Source organism: Meriones unguiculatus, chromosome 14, assembly GCF_030254825.1.
Source record: "Meriones unguiculatus strain TT.TT164.6M chromosome 14, Bangor_MerUng_6.1, whole genome shotgun sequence".
In the NCBI taxonomy this organism is placed as follows: domain Eukaryota; kingdom Metazoa; phylum Chordata; class Mammalia; order Rodentia; family Muridae; genus Meriones; species Meriones unguiculatus.
The window spans coordinates 44,848,949-44,869,324 of NC_083361.1; the positions used below are offsets into that span (position 1 = coordinate 44,848,949).

At 40.3% G+C, this 20,376-nt stretch overlaps 1 protein-coding gene and 1 non-coding gene across 3 annotated transcripts in view; one reads left to right on the forward strand and one right to left on the reverse strand.

Annotated features, from left to right (window-relative positions):
* The window catches only part of Oca2 (OCA2 melanosomal transmembrane protein), a 321,231-nt gene that overhangs the window by 107,206 nt on the left and 193,649 nt on the right, over positions 1-20,376 (forward strand). For both annotated transcript variants that reach the window (XM_060366263.1, XM_060366262.1), the window contains one exon: positions 18,332-18,459. In XM_060366263.1, coding sequence (XP_060222246.1) covers positions 18,332-18,459 — 128 coding nt within the window. The remainder of the gene's footprint in view (positions 1-18,331; positions 18,460-20,376) is intronic.
* On the reverse strand, positions 14,150-14,290 carry LOC132647555 (small nucleolar RNA SNORA48). Its single transcript, XR_009585916.1, has one exon. It is a non-coding gene; the product is annotated as a small nucleolar RNA SNORA48 (small nucleolar RNA).

Below are 20,376 nucleotides of genomic sequence, written 5' to 3' on the forward strand. Positions count from 1 at the left end.
GTTTCTTTCACTAATGTGGGTGCTCTTGTATTTGGGGCATAGATGTTCAGGATTGTGATGTCTTCTTGGTGGAATTTTCCCTTGATGAGTTTGAAGTGTCCTTCCCCATCTCTTTTGATTAATTTTTATTTGAAAGACTATTTTATCAGATATTAGAATGGCTACTCCTGCTTGCTTCTTGTGTCCATTTGCTTGAAAAGCTGTCTTCCATCCCTTTACCCTCAGGTAATGTCTATCTTTGTGACTTAGGTGTGTTTCTTGTATAGAACAGACTGCTGGGTTTTGTTTACGCATCCATTCTGTTAGTCTGTGTCTTTTTATTGGAGAATTAAGTCCATTGATATTGAGAGAGATTCATGACCAGTGGCTGTTAGATCCTTTGAATTTGATGTTGGCTGTGGTCATACGGTTGTGTGCTTGGTTGCTTTTTGTTTTACTGTAGTGGGGTTATTTATTTTCTGTGTTTTCTTGAATGTAGCTAGCTTTCTTGGCTTGTATTTTCCCTTCCAGTGTCTTCTGTAATGCTGGATTTGTTTGTAGGTATTGTTGAAATTTGTTTTTGTCATTGAATATCTTGTTTTCTCCGTCTATGAGGACTGAGAATTTTGCAGGGTATAGTAGCCTGGGCTGACACCTGTGTTCTCTTAGGGTCTGCATGATATCAGTCCAGGCCCTTCTGGCTTTCATAGTCTCTGTTGAAAAGTCAGGTGTGATTCTAATGGGTTTGCCATTATATGTTACTTGGCCTTTTTCTCTTGCAGCTTTTAGTATTTTTTCTTTGTTCTGTATACTTACAGTTTTGATTATTATGTGGCAGGAGGATTTTCTTTTCTGGTCTAATTTATTGGGTGTTCTATAGGCCTCTTGTATTCTTATTGGCTTCTCCTGTAAGTTGGGGCAATTTTCTTCAATGATTTTGTTGAAAATATTTTCTTGGTGCAGGGAATCTTTTTTTTCCTCTATTCCTATTATCCTTAGGTTTTGTCTTTTTATGTTGTCTTGAATTTCTTGGACGGTCTGTGTCAGGAATTTTTTAGATTTAACATTTTCTTTGACAGATACATCTATTTCTTCCATTGTATCTTCCACACCTGAGATTCTTTCTTCCATTTCTTGTAGCCTATTGGTTATGCTAACCTCTGTAGTTCCTGCTTTCTTCCCTAAGTTCTTTCTCTCCACAATTTCTTCCATTTGTGTTTTTTTTTTTAATTTTTCCAATTCTATCTTCAGGTCTTGAGCTATTTTGTTGGTTTCCTTCCCCTGTCTGACTGTATTTTCATGTTTTTCCATCAATTCCTTCAGCTGTTTGTTTGAACAATCCACTGTTTCTTTTATTTCATTCAGTGATTTAAGCATTTCCTCTCTAAAGGCCACAGACTGTTTGGCTGCAGCTTCCCGTATTTCTTCATGGATGGCCATAATCTCCTTGTCTTTAATTTCCTCCATTTCTTTATGGATAGCCATGATCTGTTTGTTTTCATCTTCCTCTAATTCTTTTCGTATTTTATTTGTTTCCTCTGTTATCTTCTTCATGAGCATAGATGTTAGGTCATCTCCTTGAATTTCATTTATGCTGGGGTGTCTAGGGCTATTTGCCTCTGGATAACTGTGTTCTGACGATGCCATATTGCTCTGGCTTTTGTTGGTTCAACTTTTACGCTGTCCTCTACCCATTGGGCTATCTTAGTTGTTTGAATTTAGTTTCTGGTTGTTCCTGGACTGTTGTAGTGGAGAGAATCCCTTTGGCAGGAAGATGGTTTTTCCTCAAGGAAGCCTTCCCAGCTTTTTGGGTATAGTCCCGGGATGTCTGGTGTTTTTCAGGGGTTGCTACAGCTCACCTCAGGCATAGAGACCTGGGTGGTAACTGTGGTCCTGATTAGTCAAGAGGGCTCTCCTCTCACTGGGAGAAGTCCTGGAGACAGCTGCCCTCCTTCTGGGTTTCTTGCTGTAAATTTAGTGATCAGCTGCTGTAACCTGTGTGTCCCGTGGTTTGGTCGGTTTTGTTAGGGATAACTGGTTGCCCCTTGGAGCAGTATCTGGGGGTTGATCTCAGGGTTCCCGGTCTTTTGTAGGTCTGAGGTTGGGGCTCTGTGCCCCAGAACCCAAGAGGTAATCTGTGGCGGGTGAGTACTGCTCTGGTGTCTTGGGACACTCAGTTCTGTCTGTAAGGAATAGTTGGTAGGAAGCAGGCCTCTGAGCTGGCGGAGCGTGCGCCCACCTGCTAGTCTGCGGGAGCTGAGTTTCCAATCACTCTGTGCTCCCTGTTTGGGCCCAGATCTGTGATGGCTGGCCGTACTCACCTGTTTGCGATCTGCAGTCTGCTAGACTTTCCCTAGGTGACCCCAGCAGCACAGTTTCTTCCTTCTCTGTGGGGTCCTCTCTGGACAGGGGTTCCCAGTCCCTGTTGTACTGGGGTGCGCAGCTTGTCTGTACCACTGAGCTGAGCGCAAAGCTCTCTGCACGTGGCAGGAGCTCGGCTGTGATGGTGGCAGAGACCTTCCAGGGAAAGTCTGGGTGACCTGCGATCAGACCTGCAACCCTGCTTCCCTGTGGGGTCCCCCCCGCGACTGGGACTCCCAGTCTCAGGTACCCTTGTGCCCATGGATCAGCCTGGGAAAGTGACTGGGACACGCCCGCTTACGGCTCCAGCCTGGAGACCCAAAGCCTGCGTTACCCGGGATTTCTTCCAGGTTCTGTTACCCGGGATTTCTTCCAGGTTCTGGCTGGGTAGCCATGAGTGGACCCGACCGATTCCCACGCTGTGGGAGCCTCCCCTCACCTGGGAAACACGATCGATGTAGTTTCAGGGCCCCGAGTTCAGTCTCCTGGTCTCTGCACGGAGACTGCTGTCCTGCTTCTCAGAGGTGCTGTTCTCCTGGCGCTGCCATCTTGGCTCCTCCCCGGACGTTTTCTTAAAAACACATAACACACTCTGAGTGTATTATATATACATACATTTGTGCATATACATATATTAATTAATGGGGAGCACCATCCCACTACTGCCTCCTTCTACCTTCTCAACTCATCAGACCCCTTGTTCCCTATAGTAGCTTTTCTACTTTCATGTCATATATGCATATATATACACATATATAGTGATTTTATATAGAATCTAAAAGCCAAGAATTACATAATACATGTTTGTCTCTAAGATTGGCTTATAAATTATTTTAATATAGTGATATCCAGTTGCATCTCTTTTCCTGCAAATGCCACCCCTTTATTCGTGTGTGTGTGTGTTCCATATTTTCTCTTCCCATTTCCCTGTTGATACCTAGCTTGTTCCATGACTTAGCTGTTATGGACAGAGCCATAACAGACATTGATATATGTGTCTCTATCATGCATGGACTTGGACTTCCTGAAGCAAATGCCCAGGAGTGGCATAGCTGGCTTGTATGCTTGATTTATTTTTAGTTTTTCTTCTTTTTGAGAAAGTACCATACTCATTTCCATAATGGCTACAGTAACTGACAGTGTTTCAAGGTACTGTTCACATCCTCTCCAGTATTTGTCACCATGTGCTCTTAGTGACTGTCACTCTGATGGGGTAAGAGAAAAATCACACTGTAGTTTTAATTTGCATTTTTCTAATGTTTTGAGTGATGTTAACCACTTTTAATGTGTTTACTGACCATTTGTGTTTTAACTTTCATTAATTCATTACATTAGCCTATTTATTGATTGATTTATTATTTCATTCTAATTTAATTTTTGGAGCTTTGTATATTCTACATGTTAACTCTCAGATATTTAAGGAGCAAAGATGTTATTCTATTCTGTGATGTGGGACCAGAAATTCTGAAATGGTTAGAGGGAAAAATAGGGAGAACATGTCAGAATAAGCTCCTGTACTTTTATTTTTTAACTTTTATTAATTATGCTTTATTCACTTTGTATTCCCCCATAGATCCATGTATCCTCCCCTTCCAATGCCACTTTCCCTCCCCCTTCTTCATGCATGCCCCTCCCCAAGTCCACTGATAGGGGAGGTCCCACTCTCCTTCCTTCTGATCTTAGTCTATCAGATCTCATGAGGAGTGGCTGCATATTGTCATCTTCTGTGGCCTGGTAAGGCTGCTCTCCCCTCAGGGGGAGGTGATCAAAGAGCAGGCCAATCAGTTTATGTCAGAGGCATTCCCTCTTCCCATTACTATCGAACCCACTTGGACACTGAACTGCCATGGACTACATCTGTTCAGGGGTTCTAGGTTATCTCCATGCATGGTACCTTGATTGGAGTATGAGTCTCTGGGAAGACCACTGTGTTCAAATTTTTTGGTTTCTGTTGCTCTCCTTGTGGACCTCCTGTCCTCTCCAGCTCTTACTATTTCCCACTTCTTACATAAGATTCCATGCACTCTGCCCAACAGTTGGCCATAAGTCTCAGCATCTGCTTTGATAGTCTACAGGGTAGAGCCTTTCAGAGGCCCTCTGTGGCAGGTTCCTAACTTGTTTCCTGTTTTCTTCTTCTGATGTCCATCCTCTTTTCCTTTCAGGATGGGGATTGAGCATTTTAGTCAGGGTCCTCCCTCTTGATTAGTTTCTTTAGATGTACAGATTTTAGTAGGTTTATCATATATTATATGTCTATATGAGTGAGTATATACCGTGTGTGTCTTTCTGCTTCTGGGATAACTCACTCAGGATGATCCTTTCCAGTTCCCACCATTTGCCTGCAAATTTCATGATTTCCTTATTTTTTCATTGCTGAGTAATATTCCATTGTGTAGATGTACTACAATTTTTGCATCCATTCTTCAGTTGAGGGGCATCTGGGCTGTTTCCAGCTTCTGGCTATTACAAATAAAGCTGCTACAAACATGGTTGAGCAAATGTCCTTATTGTGTACTTGAGCCTCTTTTGGATATATGCCTAGGAGTGGTATAGCTGGATCTTGAGGAAGTGCTATTCCTAGTTGTCTGAGAAAGTACCAGATTGATTTCCAGAGTGGTTGTACAAGTTTACATTCCCACCAGCAGTGGAGAAGGGTTCCCCTTCTTCACAGCCTCTCCAGCATGTGTTGTCACTTGAGTTTTTGATCTTGGCCATTCTGATGGGTGTAAGGTGAAATCTCAGGGTTGTTTTGATTTGCATTTCCCTGATGGCTAATGAGGTTGAGCATTCATTTAAGTATTTCTCTGACATTCGGTATTCCTCTATCGAGAATTCTCTGTTTAGCTCTGTTCCCCATTTTTTAATTAGATTACTTGGTTTGTTGCTTTTCAGCTTCTTTAGTTCTTTATATATATTGGATATTAGCCCTCTGTCAGATAAAGGGTTGGTGAAGATTCTTTCCCAATATGTAGGCATTCGTTTTGTTTTGGTGACAGTATCCTTTGCTTTACAGAAGCTTTTCAGTTTCATGAGGTCCCATTTATTGATTGTTGCTCTTAGAGCCTGTGCTGTTGGTGTTCTGTTCAGGAAGTTTTCTCCTGTACCAATGAGTTCTAGGGTCTTCCCCACTTTTTCTTCTAACCGACTTAATGTGTCTGGTTTTATGTTGAGGTCTTTGATCCACTTGGATTTTAGTTTTGTGCAGGGTGATAAGTATGGATCTCTTTGCATTTTTCTACATGTAGATATTCAGTTATACCAGCACCATTTGTTGAAGATGCTATCTTTTTTCCATTGTATGGTTCTGGCATCTTTGTCAAAGATCAGGCATTCATAAGTGTGTGGGTTTTTTTCTGAGTCTTCTGTTTGGTTCCATTGATCCACCACTATATTTCTATGCCAGTACCATGCAGTTTTTATCACAGTTGCTCTATAGTACAGCTTGATATCAGGGATGGATATACCTCCAGAAGATCTTTTATTGTAGAGGATTGTTTTAGCAATTCTGGGTTTCTTGTTGTTCCATATGAAGTTGAGAATTTTTCTTTCTAGGTCTGTAAAGAATTGTGCTGGTACTTTGATGTGAATTGCATTGAATCTGTAGATTGCTTTTGGTAAGATGGCCATTTTTACTATGTTAATTCTGCCAAGCCATGAGCATGGGAGATCTTTCCATCTTCTGATATCTTCTTCTAATTCTTTCTTCAGAGACTTGAAATTTTTTTTCATAGAAATCTTTGACTTGCTTGGTTAGGGTTACACCAAGGTACTTTATGTCATTTGTGGCACTCCAGTACTTTTTAAAGGTTGATTTTGTTATTTTTATTATGGATATGTGTGGGTATACTCATGTGAGTGCCGGTGCTTTCAGAGGCAAGAGGCATTAGAGCTGGAGTTTCAGGGGGTTGTAAGCCCTCTGATGTGGATGCTGGGAATCAAATTAAGGTCCTCTGCATAGGCAGTATGTACTCTTAATCATGGACTTATCTTTTCAACTTCCAGTATGTGTGTTATTATTATTTTTACTTTCAATTTTTTATTCTTCTCTCATACATCTTGATCACAATTTCCCCTCCTTCCACTCCTCTGAATTTCCCCCTCCATCTATCTTTTCCCCCAGATCTAATCCTCCTTTTTCTCCCTTCAATAAAAGAGCAGGCCAAGAGATGTCAACTTAACATGGCATAACAAGTTACAACAAGACTAGGCATATACCCAGTAGAAGGCAACACAGTAGAAGGAAAAGGGTCTCAAGTGTAGGTAAAAGAGTCAGAGAAATCCTCCACTCTCACATAGGAGTCTCATATGAACATCAAGCTATACAACCATAACATATATTCGGAGGATTTAGGTCAGACCCATGCAGGCTCTGTGTTTGCCACTTCAATCTCTGTGAGCTCATATGAGACCTTCTTAGTTGATTCTGTGGACCATATTCTTGTAGTGTTCTTAACCCTTCTGGCTCCTACAATCCCTCTTCCCTCCTTTCTTCTGTGTTCCTTGACCTCTGCCTAATGTTTGACTGTGGGTCTCTGCATCTGTATCCATCAGTTGTTGGATGAAGCCTCTCTGAGGACAACTGGGCTGGGCTCTGGTCTATGAGTATAGCAGAATATCATTAGGACTAATTTCTTGGACTTTTGGCTCGTAATGTTTGCTTCTTTCCTAGGTGTGTGGGATATTCAGGCTCTGGTTCTTGCCCATCCAGGCAGTATTCCTGTGGTAGGATGGAGTGTACTTTCAGTATATGTCCATATTGGCTATACAAGTTTGCACTTCTACCAGCAATGGAGGAATGTTCCCCTTGCTGCACATCCTCATCAGCATGAGCTGTCATTTCTGCTTTTGATCTTAACCATTATGACAAATGTAAAACAGAATCTGAAAGTCATTTTGATTTGCATTTCCATGACGACTAAGGATCTTGAACATTTCTTTGTTTCTTAGCCATTTGAGATTTCTCTGTTGAAAATTCTCTGTTTAAATCTGTATCCCATTTATACATTGGTTTATTTGGTTTGTTGATGTTCTTTATGTATTTTGAGTTCTTTATGTATTTTGAATATTAGCTGTCTGTTAGATGTAGAGTTTGTGAAAATCTTAAATGCAAATAGATCCATATCAATCACTCTGTACAAAACTCAAGTCCAAGTGCATCAAATACCTCAGCATCAAACCATAAACATTGAACCCAATGGAAGAGAAAATGGGGGACCCTCCCTCCCTCTTCTCCTCTCATGCCCCTTCCCCAGTCCACAGGTCCTCCTCCCCTTCCATCTGACCCTAGCCTATCAGGTCTCATCAGGACTTGCTGCATTATCTTCCTCTGTGGCCTTGTCTACTGCTGCTCTCCCATCAGGGGAGGTGATCAAAGAGCCAGCCACTTCATTCATGTCAGAGATAGCCCCGGTTCCTTTTACTAGGGAACCCACTTGGATACTGAGCTGCCATGGGCTACATCTGTGCAGGGGTCTTAGGTTATCTCCATGCATGGTCCTTGGTTGGAGTATCAGTCTCAGAAAAGACCCCTGTGCCCAAATATTTTGGTTCTTTTGTTTTCCTTGTGGAGCTCCTGTCTCCTCCAGTTCTATCTCCCTCTTCTTTCATAAGATTCCCTGCACTTTGCCCAAAGTTTGGCTGAGTCTCAGCATCTTCAGCCTGAATTCTTATACCATCCATGATTACCTACTCAAAGTTGGCACACCCAGTGGGGATGGTCCCACCCACATCAATCATCATGCTAGCTTGTCTCAAGTTGACACAAAAACTAGTCAGCACACGATGTATAAGGCAACCCCAAAGTCAAATAATATAAAGTAGAATTATATATTATCATGCTATGTAGTGTAAAGTCATTTAATACAAAGTAGTGTCATGATACATGAATGTTTCATGTAGAAAACATGAAAGCCTCAAATATAGAGCATCCATTATGTGCTATGTCACTGTAATGTGACATAAGACACATACGTGTAACACAAAATAATGTTGTGAAATGTGTCTCATGAAACAAAATCTGACATCATCTGACACATTTCTTCTTTGAAGAACAAGAAGCTAAGCACAGCATTGACTCAGTGTTCTTAGTTCTTAAGTTATCAGAGAACAAAGCTGACTTTTTCTTGTGAAATTTTATTCATTTTTATACCTATGGAGATTTATGTAACTACCAATAAAATCGGAGTATAATCATACAAGTTCTTCTTTGTGGCTGTTTGCCCTTCCCATCAATAGCAGGTCAGTTTCCATCATTATCAGGCCATCGATTTTCAGAATGTCATGTTATGTGGAATCAGATTATATGCAATCTCTGAGCTGAGCTTTTTCTTCACCAACACTACACTGCTGCAGATATTTCCATTTCAAATTGTATCAAAAGTTTGTTCCTTTGTTTCTGAGTGACATTCCATGGGTGTGAAGGTACCAGTTTTGTGTGTTATTGTTGGGAGTTAGCCCACTTTAAGCACCTGCGAATAGAGCTGGCCCGAATAGTAACAAACGTAAGGATCTGTGTGAATTTAAACTTTCAGTCTTGGCTAGTTATCTAGAGGTGAGCCCGTTAGTGATATGTGTATAGGCGAAACACATATTAAAAGAAATCGCTTGTGTTTTTCAAAGAGACTGTTAGTTTTGCATTCCCACAGCATGAATACCCCAGAGCCTCACCTGAACCGGGCAGTGCTAGGCTCTTAGGGCTAATCTGATGCATAAGAGTTGTCTCTTGGTGTCTCTGCTTTGGAGCATTTTATTGTTTGTTCTTAAGGGAGTACTTTTAATGACAAGTAAAGCAATCTATTTGATTTGTCTTAAGTAACAGAGAGGAGTGTGGGAATGATTTATGGGCTGCCAGCAGGGGTCAGATGAGGACAGGCTTGGAGAGGTACACCTGGCAGAAGCTGCTCTACATGGCCAAACCTGCTTATCCCTCAGCTGTCATACCCCCTCCCCCACAACACACTTCCTGGTGACTCCTCAATCACTTTATGGCATCTGCTGTAGTCATACACAGAGAAAAAACTGCTTTGAGCTTCAGATTCCCAGATGAAGTGTCTGATTTGTACAGGCAGCATTACTTCCCTAACACTGTAAATGCCACCCAGGAGGACAGGCCCACATGATACCACATGGCTGTGCTTGTTGAGGGCATAAGTTTTAGAGGAAGAAGGTCCTTATAGATAGACAGACATTCTCCAAACCTTCTAATTCATTTATTAGCCCCTCTGGTGTCTGTTCAGTACAGTCATCTTTTGGTATCCTCAAGAGACTGACTCTACCATTCCCAGGGGACACAAGAACTTTTGGGTGCTTTAGATTCTTAATTAAGATGGCACATGTTTGCACATAGCCTAAGTACATCCTCCTCTGGGCTTTAACTCAACTCTGGCTGACTTCCATTCCTGCTCCTGTTTCTTTCTTCTCCTCCACTTTGTCTTCCTCCTCATGCTGCTATTACAGTACTTGAGATTGAACCTAGGACCTCACAGATGCTAGGCAAGTTTTCTACCAGGGAACTCCAGCTGCTCCGTTTAAAGTTATTATTTTGAGAGAGGTGCTTACCAAATTTCCTAGGCTGGCCTTAAACTCACTACAGTCCATAATAGATTTGAACGTTTCATTCTCCTGTCTAAGTCTCCCAAATATTGTTTTGCCAACAATGTCACTCTTGAAGTACAAAATTTTTCAATTTTGGGGAAGCCCACTTTACCTCTTTTGAATACTGTGATGTTGGTGTTACATGTAGCTGTCTTTTGCCTGTGCAAAGGTCATGAGGATGTATTCCTGTCTTTTTTAGTTCTAGACTTCTAGCTCTTCAATTTTGGTCATCAGTGCATTGCCTTTGTTTATTGCAAGAAAACAGATGTTTTTTTTTTTATAAGAAGCACTGTAATTATGAACACTGTCTTTATGTGATATAACTTTATTAAAGTTTTTATTTCTTTTTGGAACAGTATCACTGTTTTTTATGTTTTAGTAATTTTTTTGTTTCATGTGGGCTAACAGAACTAAAGTTTCAGTTGTTTATCTGAGTAGGTTAATCTGCATTTCATGTGGGTTAACATGAAATTCATAGTTATTTGATAGGTTAATCTACATTTCATGGCCAATTTATGCATTAGTTACTTTTCTTATCACTGTTACAGAATATCTGCAAACAGCAATTTAATTGATGAGAGACTTATTTTGAGTCACACTAGAAGGTCATAATCTCATGTTTGAGAGAGGCATGGCAAATATTGGCATTGTCTGTGGTGGTGGGAAACTTTATTTACTTTTTCTTTTAAATTTCTTCTTCTCTCATATATTATATGCCAACAACAGTTTCCCCTCCATCTTCTCTCTCCACCATCCCATGAGGGACAATCATGGAACCTATGTAGGCCTGACAAAGATCCTCTGCATATATGGTTGGTGTTTTTGTGGGACTCCTAACAGTAGGAGTGGGGGTTTCTTTGATTCTGCCTGCTTTTGGGACCCATTCCTGCTACTGGGTCACCTTATCCAGCCTTGATATGAGGGTATGTTCCTAGTCTTATTGTAATTTGTTATGCCATATTCCATTGCTATCCTGGGAGGCTGGCTCTTGGCTTTTTTTTTTATGAGTTCTGCTTAGTTGATTTTGTGGGCCATGTTCTTGTTCTTGTTGTGTCCTCAACTACTCTGGCTTCTACAATCCTTCTTTCCTCTTTTCTGCTGGCTTTCCTAAGCTTTGCCTAATGTTTTACTGTGGGTCTCTACATCTGCTCCTATCAATTGCTGGTGATGCCTCTCTGATGACAGTTATGCTAGGCTCCAGTCTATGAGTACAGTAAAATATAGTTAGGAATAATTCTATTGGCTGTTTTCTTTGCCAGTTGTGTTTGGTTCTATCCTATATCTCTGGGCTATCCAGATTCAGATTCCTTGTCATGCAGTCAGTGTCAGCCTTGGGCTCTCTTTTGTAGTGTGGGTCTCAAGTTGGACCATATTGGTTGGGCACTCTCACAACTTCTGTGCCACTGTTACCCCAGCACATCTTATGGCCAATACAAATTGTTGGGTCAAGATTTTGTAGCTGAGTTGGTGTCCCAGTTTTTTCCCCTCTACCTTTTGGTAGTGGGGGACTTTAAAGCGTGCCTTTTTCATATCTCAGTGGACAGTGAAGGAGAGAGCTTAGCTTAGAAGCGGAGTTTCCCCATTACTGAAAAGGCCCATGTTAGACAGGCTCCACAGTCAAATGGCTCTACAACCTCCTTAAACAGCATCAGCAACTGGGGACCATGTTTTCAACATGTGAGTCTATGGCTGATATTTTGCATTCAAACCATAATAATTTAGCTACCTATTTGTCAATTTTGTTGATCTTTTATAAGAGCCAATTTTTGTTTCATTGACTGTGTCCACTGTTTTGTGTATTTTCTGTTTCATTTCTGTCCAATATAACCTTTACCATTTTCTTTCTTATGTTTATTTTGGGTTCACAATGCCCTGCTCTTAGTGTCTTAACAACAAAGTTTGAGTGATGGCACTGAGATCTTTTGAAGCAGGCTGCCTTATATGATCATTGCCTTATCTGTTCTCAACAATAGTGTTCTACTGTGTTTCCAGTTCTGTTATTTTAAGGCATTTTAAATTTTATTTTTTATTTTTTTAAAATTCTATTATATGATTTTAAGAATTTATGGAGCATGGTGCTTCATTTATACACATTTGTGTAATTTCCAAATTTTCTTTCATCATTGATTTCTGAGTTTCATTCCAATTTAGATATCTAATTTAGCATGATTTAAATCCTCATATGTTTATTGGTGTTTGTTTATAGAATAATATGTATTAGATAATTTTTCATATGTGTGTGAGAAATTTTATATTTGACTCATGTGGAGAAGTGTACAGATGCCCAATAGTTTTCTCATTTTCTGATTCAAGGTATCTCTGTCATTGTTAATCTTTTGGCATTACTGAGATGAAAGTATTGATGTTTCCAAATACCACTGACTTATCTATTCAATTCTGGCATCTTATGTTGTATGTATTTAAAAACTTTGTTGTTAGAGACATGTTAGGGACATGTGGCATACAGTTTAAGCATAAGAGACCTCAAAGCTCACCCCTATAGTGACACTTCCTCCAACAAGGTCACCATTATAATGGACTTCTAGTATTTTCTTGGTGGATTTTCTTCTTTGCAAGTGTATAGCACATTCTTCAGCACCAGTCTCTTTCATTTTGAAGTCTTTGTTAGCTGGCACTAACACAGCCAATCCAATTTCATTTACTTACTTAATCTTACTAATCTACATTTAGTCATTGAGAACTGAGTCCTTGAATAGTACATGCTAAATAAGTGCTCTGTTACTGAGATGCATCTCTAGCCTTTGGGTTTTAGAGACAAATTGCTAAGGTACCCAGCCTGGTCTTAAACATACTGTGAACTCCAGGCTGGTTTTGAACTCATAATCCTCCTACTTCAGCCTTCCAGCTGCTAGGATTATAGGTGTGTGCGATCATATATGGCTTATGGATTTTACTTCAATTGTAGTTTATTCTGTATGTCTTTTTATTCATTTTATTTCCACTTACCTGAGTACAGCATATATTTGAATCATTCATGTGCTAATATCTGCCTTTTGCTTGGAATGCTTAGTATTTTTATATTTAATGTAATTACTGTGATGACGGAATCTGATCTGTACTTCACTATTAATTTTTGTGAGGGGTGTCTTAGGGTTTCCACTGCTGTAAAGAGACACCATAAACATGGTAATTCTTATAAAGGAAAATATTTAATTAGAGCTGGCTCATAGTTTTTCATATGTTTAGTCCATTATCATAATGGTGGGAAGCATGGCAGCATCTGGACAGACATGGTGCTGGAGAAGGAGTGGAGCTGAGAGTTCTACATTTTTTTGAGACAGGGTATCTCTGTATAGCCCTGGCTGTCCTGGACTTAATTTGTAGACAAAGATTTATTTGTTTATTTTATGTGTATGAGTGCTGTATCTGTATGTACATCTGCATGCCAGAAGAGGGCATCAGATTCCAATATAGAAGATTGTGACCCACCATGTTGTTGCTGGGTATTGAACTCAGGATCTCTGGAAGAACAGGCAGTACTCTTAACTGCTGAGCTATCTCTCCAGCCCCAGTTCTACATCTCGATCCACACCTACTCCAACAAGGCCGTATTTCCTAATAGTGTCACTCCCTATGGGCTGAGTACTCACACATGACTCTGTGGGGGTATACCTATTCATACCACCACAAAGGGTCTCTGCAAAGATCATGGCCAGCAGAATGTTGGTTCATGTGAGGCAAAAAGGAATTCTGGTTCATCATGACTCACTAGCTGGTGTTGGTTCAAACTTTGAGAGTCTCATACTAGGTAGATTATTTCTGGCATATTTAAGTACAACACAATTTGGAAAAATGTTTTCTGGTAATAAAGAAATCAATCCTGTGTGTACAACAAAACTTAAGACAGTGCCCTCAGTGGCAGCTTGGGCTGGGACCTCACCATGGCCCCAGGTGGCAGGGCTGGCCACTCAAAACAGGCCACTCCTTTCCACCCTTGTTTCCAGTTTCATCTCTCTTCATAATGCTGCTGCTGCTCCACTTCTCTTTCTCTCCCACCTGACCACCACACACTCGTGCATTGCTATGGCTCGTGCTGCAGGCTGGCCATATGACATCCTCTGTCTGCATTGTGTAGTGTGGTAGCAAGTAGGCGCCTGTGGCCAGCCTGAGCCATGCACCGGAAGACAGGTCTGTAGTCCTCAGGTATCTGTTTCTCCTCCTCTTCCTGCACTGTGCTGCCTGGATTTCATTTGACTTTTGAGTCCTAGGCATAAAGCAGCTTTAGCCACGAAGCCAGTCATTAAGCTAGGATGAACAAGAGACTGCCATCTGTTTGCTCCTGACTGATATAAGAACACCAACACCAACAAGGTGTCTCTTGCCCATTTCCAGGGTAAGGTGGGCCCTTTCAGCATTTTTACTAGGATGCAGCTGAATGTGGTTCTCTCTGACTCTGTCTTAATTGGACTTAATTGATTGTCTCAGGCGCTGAAATAAAATTTTTAAATCATCTTTGGGAAGTTTTGTTCATTTTTTTTCAAATAGTCTTTCTGTCCTTCTCCCTCTGCCAGCCTTGAGCTCCTGCCCTGACTTCTCTACGAACTGGACTGTAAGCTCTAAAGCTTTTGGTCATAGCATTTATCACCACAACAGAAAATGAACTAAGACTATTGAGGAAACAGATCAATCAATTTAATTTGGTTATACTTTCCTATACAAAGCCACTACTGTTTAAAAACAAACAAAATCCTTTCCCAATCTGTAGGCTGTCATTTTGTTTTGATGACAGTGTCCTTTGCTGTACAGAAGCTTTTCAGTTTCATGAGGTCCCATTTATTGATTGTTGCTCTTAGAGCCTGTGCTGTTGTTGTTCTGTTCAGGAAGTTGTCTCCTGTGCCAATGAGTTCAAGGCTCTTCCTTACTTTTTCTTCTAACAGATTTAGTGTATCTGGTTTTATGTTGAGGTCCTTGATCCACTGGAACTTTATCTCTGTACATGGTGATAAATATGCATCTATTTGCATTTTTCTGCATATAGACAACCAGTTAGACCAGCACCATTTGTTAAAGATGCTGTCTTTTTTCCATTCTATAGTTTTGGCTTCTTTGTCAAAAATCAAGTATCTATAGGTGGGTGGATTTATTTCTGGGCCTTTGATTCGGTTCCATTGATCCTCCATTCTGTTTCTATGCCAATACCATGCAGTTTTTATTACTATTGCTCTGTAGTACAGCTTGAGATTGGGGATGAAGATGCCTCCATACGATCTGTTGTTATACAGGAGAAATTTGGCAATCCTGGGTTTTTTGTTTTTCCATATGAAGTTGAGAATTTTTCTTTCAAGGTCTGTAAAGAATTGTGTTGGTAATTTTATGGGAATTGCATTGAATCTATAGATTGCTTTTGGCAGGATGGCCATTTTCACTATGTTCATCCTACTGATCCATGAGCACGAGAGATCTTTCCAGCTTCTAATATTCTTTAATTTCTTTCTTCAGAGACTTGAAGTTTTTTTAAAACATGTTTTACCTTGCTTGGTTAGAGTCACCCCAACTTACCTTATGTTATTAGTGGCTATTGTGAAGGGTGTTGTTTCCCTAATTTCTTTCTTGACCCTTTTGTCTTGGATATACAGGAGGGCTTCTGATTTTTTTGAGTTGATTTTGTTGAGTTGACTTTGCCGAAGGTGTTTGTCAGCTGAAGGGATTCTCTGGTTGAATTTTTGGGGTTGTTCATGTATACTATCATATCATCTACAGCACAGGCTCTAAGAGCAACAATCAATAAATGGGACCTCATGAAACTGAAAGGCTTCTGTAAAGCAGAGGACACTGTCATCAGAACGAAATGACAGCCTACAGACTGGGAAAGGAACTTTACCAACCCTATATCTGACAGAGGCTTATATTAAGAATATATAAAGAACTCAGGAATTTAAACAGCAACAAATCAAGTAATCCAATTAAAAATGAGGTCCAGAGCTAAACAGAGAATTCTCTGTGGAGGAATATTGAATGGCAGAGAAAACACTTAAAAAAATGCTCAACATCCTTAGTCATCAGGAAATGCAAATCAAAACGACCTTATACCCATCAGAATGGCTAAGATCAAAAACTCAAGTGACAGTACATGCTGGAGAGGATGTGGAGAAAGGGGAACCCTCCTCCATTTTTGGTGGGAATGTAAGCTTGTACAACCACTTTGGAAATCAATCTGGTGCTTTCTCAGACAATTAGTGTTAGTGTTTCCTCAATATCCAGCTATACCACTCCTAAGCATATATCCAAAATATGCCTAAGTACACAACAAGGACATTTTCTCAACCATATTCATAATAGCTTTATTCCTAATAATGATAATCTGGAAACAACCCAGATGTTCCTCAAATGAGGAATGGATACAGAAATTGTGGTACATTTGCACAATGGAATACTACTCAGCTCTAGAAAAGATCATCCTGAGTGAGGTATCCCAGAAGCAGAAAGACATACTCACTTATAAGTGGATATTATAGATATAATATAAGATAAACATACTAAAATCTGTACAGCTAAAGAAGGAGGACCGTGAGTAAGATGATCAATCCTCTCTCAGAAAGGCAAACTGGACGGACATTAGAAGAGGGAAAAAACAGGAAACAGTAACAGGAGCCTACTACAGAGGGCCTCTGAAAGACTCTACCCAGCAGTGTGTCAAAGTGTATGCTGAGACTCATAGCTAAACTTTGGGCAGAGTGCAGGGAATCTTATGAAAGAAGGGGGAGATAGAAAGACCTGGAGGGGACAGGAGCTCTACAAGGAGAGCAACAGAACCAAAAAATCTGGGCACAGTAGTCTTTTCTGAGACTGATACTCCAACCAAGGACGGTTCATGGAGATAACCTAGAACCCCTGCACAGATGTAGCCCATGGCAGCTCAGTATCCAAGTGAGTTCCCTAGTAATGTGAACAGGGACTGTCTCCTACATGAACTGATTGGCCTGCTCTTTGGTCACCTCCCCCTGAGCGGGGAGCAATCTTACTAGGCCACAGAGGAGGACAATGCAGCCAGTTTTCATGAGACCTGATAGGCTAGGGTCAGATGGAAGAGGAGGAGGACCTCCCCTATCAGTGGACTTGGAGAGGGGCATGGGAGGAGATGAGGGAGGGAGGGTACAGTTGGGAGGGAACGAGGGAGGAAGCTACAGCTGGTATACAAAGTGAATAAACTGTAATTACTATTAAAAAAGGTTTTTCTTATACTTGTTAAGTCACCTTGGATAGACAAAATTGTGGATCAAGCTGGAATCTACCTTAAGTGCTCGTTAGAAATGTGGATCTTGTTTGTTCACAGTTCCCTGAAGGAGGAGGTTGATCTTGTTGCTTCATCTAAGTCCATGGGACTAAGAAGTCTTCTAGTGGGGAGGAGAACAACAAGGGTGATAAGTTGTGATAATACACTGATGAGCTATTACACAAAGCAGGCTCTGAACTATTTCCAGTGGCCTTATGTGATATGACTTATGAGCTGCTGTGCCACAGTGCTCAGCCACCAGAAGTGACTAGAACCTGCCCAGATGTTGATCTGCATGAAAATGTATCTTCTTTGACAACCAGGGAATGTGAGGAGTGAGAGACAGTCCTAATGACTATGTGACCTCTAAAGGCAGCTGCGTACATTTCTCAGGTCCATGCTGATTTGGTACCCTATTTCAAAGCTCTGATCACATGGAGGGAGGTCACTGTAGTTATCATTCTGTGAATATTCCTAGCATATTTATTTGTAATAGCCGAACACTAGAAGCCATTGGGATGTCCTTAATGGGATGATGGATGAACATCATGGAATAGCCAGTTATTGGCATACCCATTGACTGGTGAAAACAATGACATTTGATTCACATTATGAAAGAGAAGAACCTTAAAGTAATTGTACTCAGTGCTGCTTTTCTGTCCACTGAGAAGTAATTAAGTAAAAATATGTGCTGTTAGATCAATTAGGAATGTGAGCGCCAGAGCATATCTCAGAGGCAGAGCATTGTATAACATTTGTGAGGTTCAGAGTTTGATTTGAAACATTGAGAGGAGGGAGGAAGAGAGAGAGGAGAATACAAATTTTCATTCATACAGAATACCGAGAATGTAAACTGATCTATAGAGAAAAAAGAAAGATGTTTTATTGGGAGTGTGTGTGTGCACAGTGACAGAAAGATATGAAAGGGGGAGCAGAGCATGAATGGGCATGAGTCCTGGGGATGATGAATATGCCCATTATCTTGATTGCAGTGTTGATTCATGAATGTATACATAAGCCAAACTAGAAATTATACTTTTAAATGTACATAGTTTGCAGTACAGCAGTTGTTTTTGGTGAAAAAGTAAACCATTAAGAAGATAAAACATCAACTGGTGTGTTAGCAGTGGATGTTTTACGGGCTGAATTTTCCCCATTTTACAGGATGGATTGCTATTCTGGGTGCCATCTGGCTGCTAATTTTAGCTGATATTCACGACTTTGAGATCATTCTACACAGAGTAGAATGGGCGACTCTCCTCTTCTTTGCGGCACTCTTTGTGCTGATGGAGGTAAGGCTCTGAAACTTTTACTTGATTTTAGATTTCATCTTCTGTTTACAGAGTGAAGCCTAAGGCTGCAAATCTTTCTACATATTCACTGCATGGAAAACAATGGTGTTTAATGCTAAGGTGACCACTGATTTTTTGTCTCAGATAGTAAATGTTTCTTATAAAAATGTTTATTAGGTTGCTATTTTTTCTTTTTCTTGAATTGTTTTTGTTTCATATGAATTTGTTTCAATTTAATTTTTTAATAAAGTGTAGAATTTGCTCCAAATTGAATCTGGAGAAAAATGGCTGCAACTTCATAGGGCACAAGGAAGTGACCGAAGCTACACAATATTGGGTAAATACTGCTGTATAGCCAGGGAAAAGCTGTATCAGAGAATATTTGATGCTATATATTGTTTTGATTGTGACTATGACTAAAAATTATTCACAATATATATTTTAATATTGAGAGATTGTTTATAAATGTGTGCCTTCCTCAAACAGAGAGGAAGAAAAATAACTAACAAAATTACTATTCACCAAAGGGTCCCTGCCCAAACACTGGTTCATTGTATCCCTCATGTTTAATCTATATTACAATTTCAATTTTTAAGGAATAACATTTCCCAAATTTCCAAGTAATGGCATATTTGACTCTTTGAAGTATGTTTATAATTTTTAAAAATTAATTTTAAAGTTAGCATACAAAGAAATGGGTTTTATTATGGCAATTGTCATCCTTCTTTTCTTCTTTATCCCCTTTCTGCCACACCCTTCCACTCTCACTGGTCCCTTTCCACCTCCCAAATAGTCTGCCCTCTTGCTTTCATTTCCCATTATTCTACTAGCCTCTCCCTTTCCACCCTTCCTGACTTCCTGCAGATCTCTTTCTACTCTCACTCATGGTCCCTTATCTTCATTCATGACTCTCTACATACATATACATGTACAATTAAATCTACATATGAGACAAAACATGAAATACTTGTCTTTCTGGGCTTGGCTTATATTGGTTACATAATGGTCTCCACGTCCATCTGTTTTCCTGCCAATATAATCTCATATTGTTTTACACACACTTCCCTATCACTTTTTTTGTGTCTGCTTTATTTCCTTATCAAGGCTAATTTGTGCTACCCAAATATTCTTCAATTTTTACTGGTGCATGGTTGACTTACTGGGGAATACGTTCTTAGAGAAAACTGACATATTCCACTCTAGTAGGTAACAATTTTAATAACTCCTCAGCAAGCTGGGATTTAATCTGGCTTGGGCTTGCACAGACCTTGAGCATGGTGTCACAACTGCTGTGAGTTATTGTGTGAATTTCTTTGCCTTATCCAGCACACATTGTTATTATACTCTTTCTGCTCTCTCTTCAGTGGGTCTCGAACCTTGGGAGGAGGGGTGCAGTATACGTGTTTCTTTAGGGATGGACATTTGGGGATGGACATTCTTAAGTCTCTTATTCTCTGCATGTTGGCCAGTTGTGAGTCTCTCTGTTAATCACATCTACTGAAGAGAGAGGTTTCTCTGATAAGAGTTCAGAGATACATTGATCTATGGGTATAATGATATGACCGAGGAGTCATTTTATTATCATGTACAATGTACAGAATAATAATAGTAAGTTATGGCCTATGTGTAAGCATTAAATTTTAAAACTCTTATTTACATTTCTTTTATATTTTCTCCCTACTCCACCCAATCCCTTCTAACACCCCAATACCAGGTAGGGGAGACAAAGGGTTAGTGGGAGAGGAGATGCAGTTCTCTTAGCTGTTTCCTGCTGGTTAGGGTCAGCAGGTTCCTTGGAGTCAGTCTAATCCTCGTTTCGGGAGATCTCCAACTTCTTGTCTCACAACAGCAACCAGAAGCAGCAAAAGGGAAGCAGGAGTAGCCTTGTTCTTTCTCGGAGCTCTACACTCTCTGGGC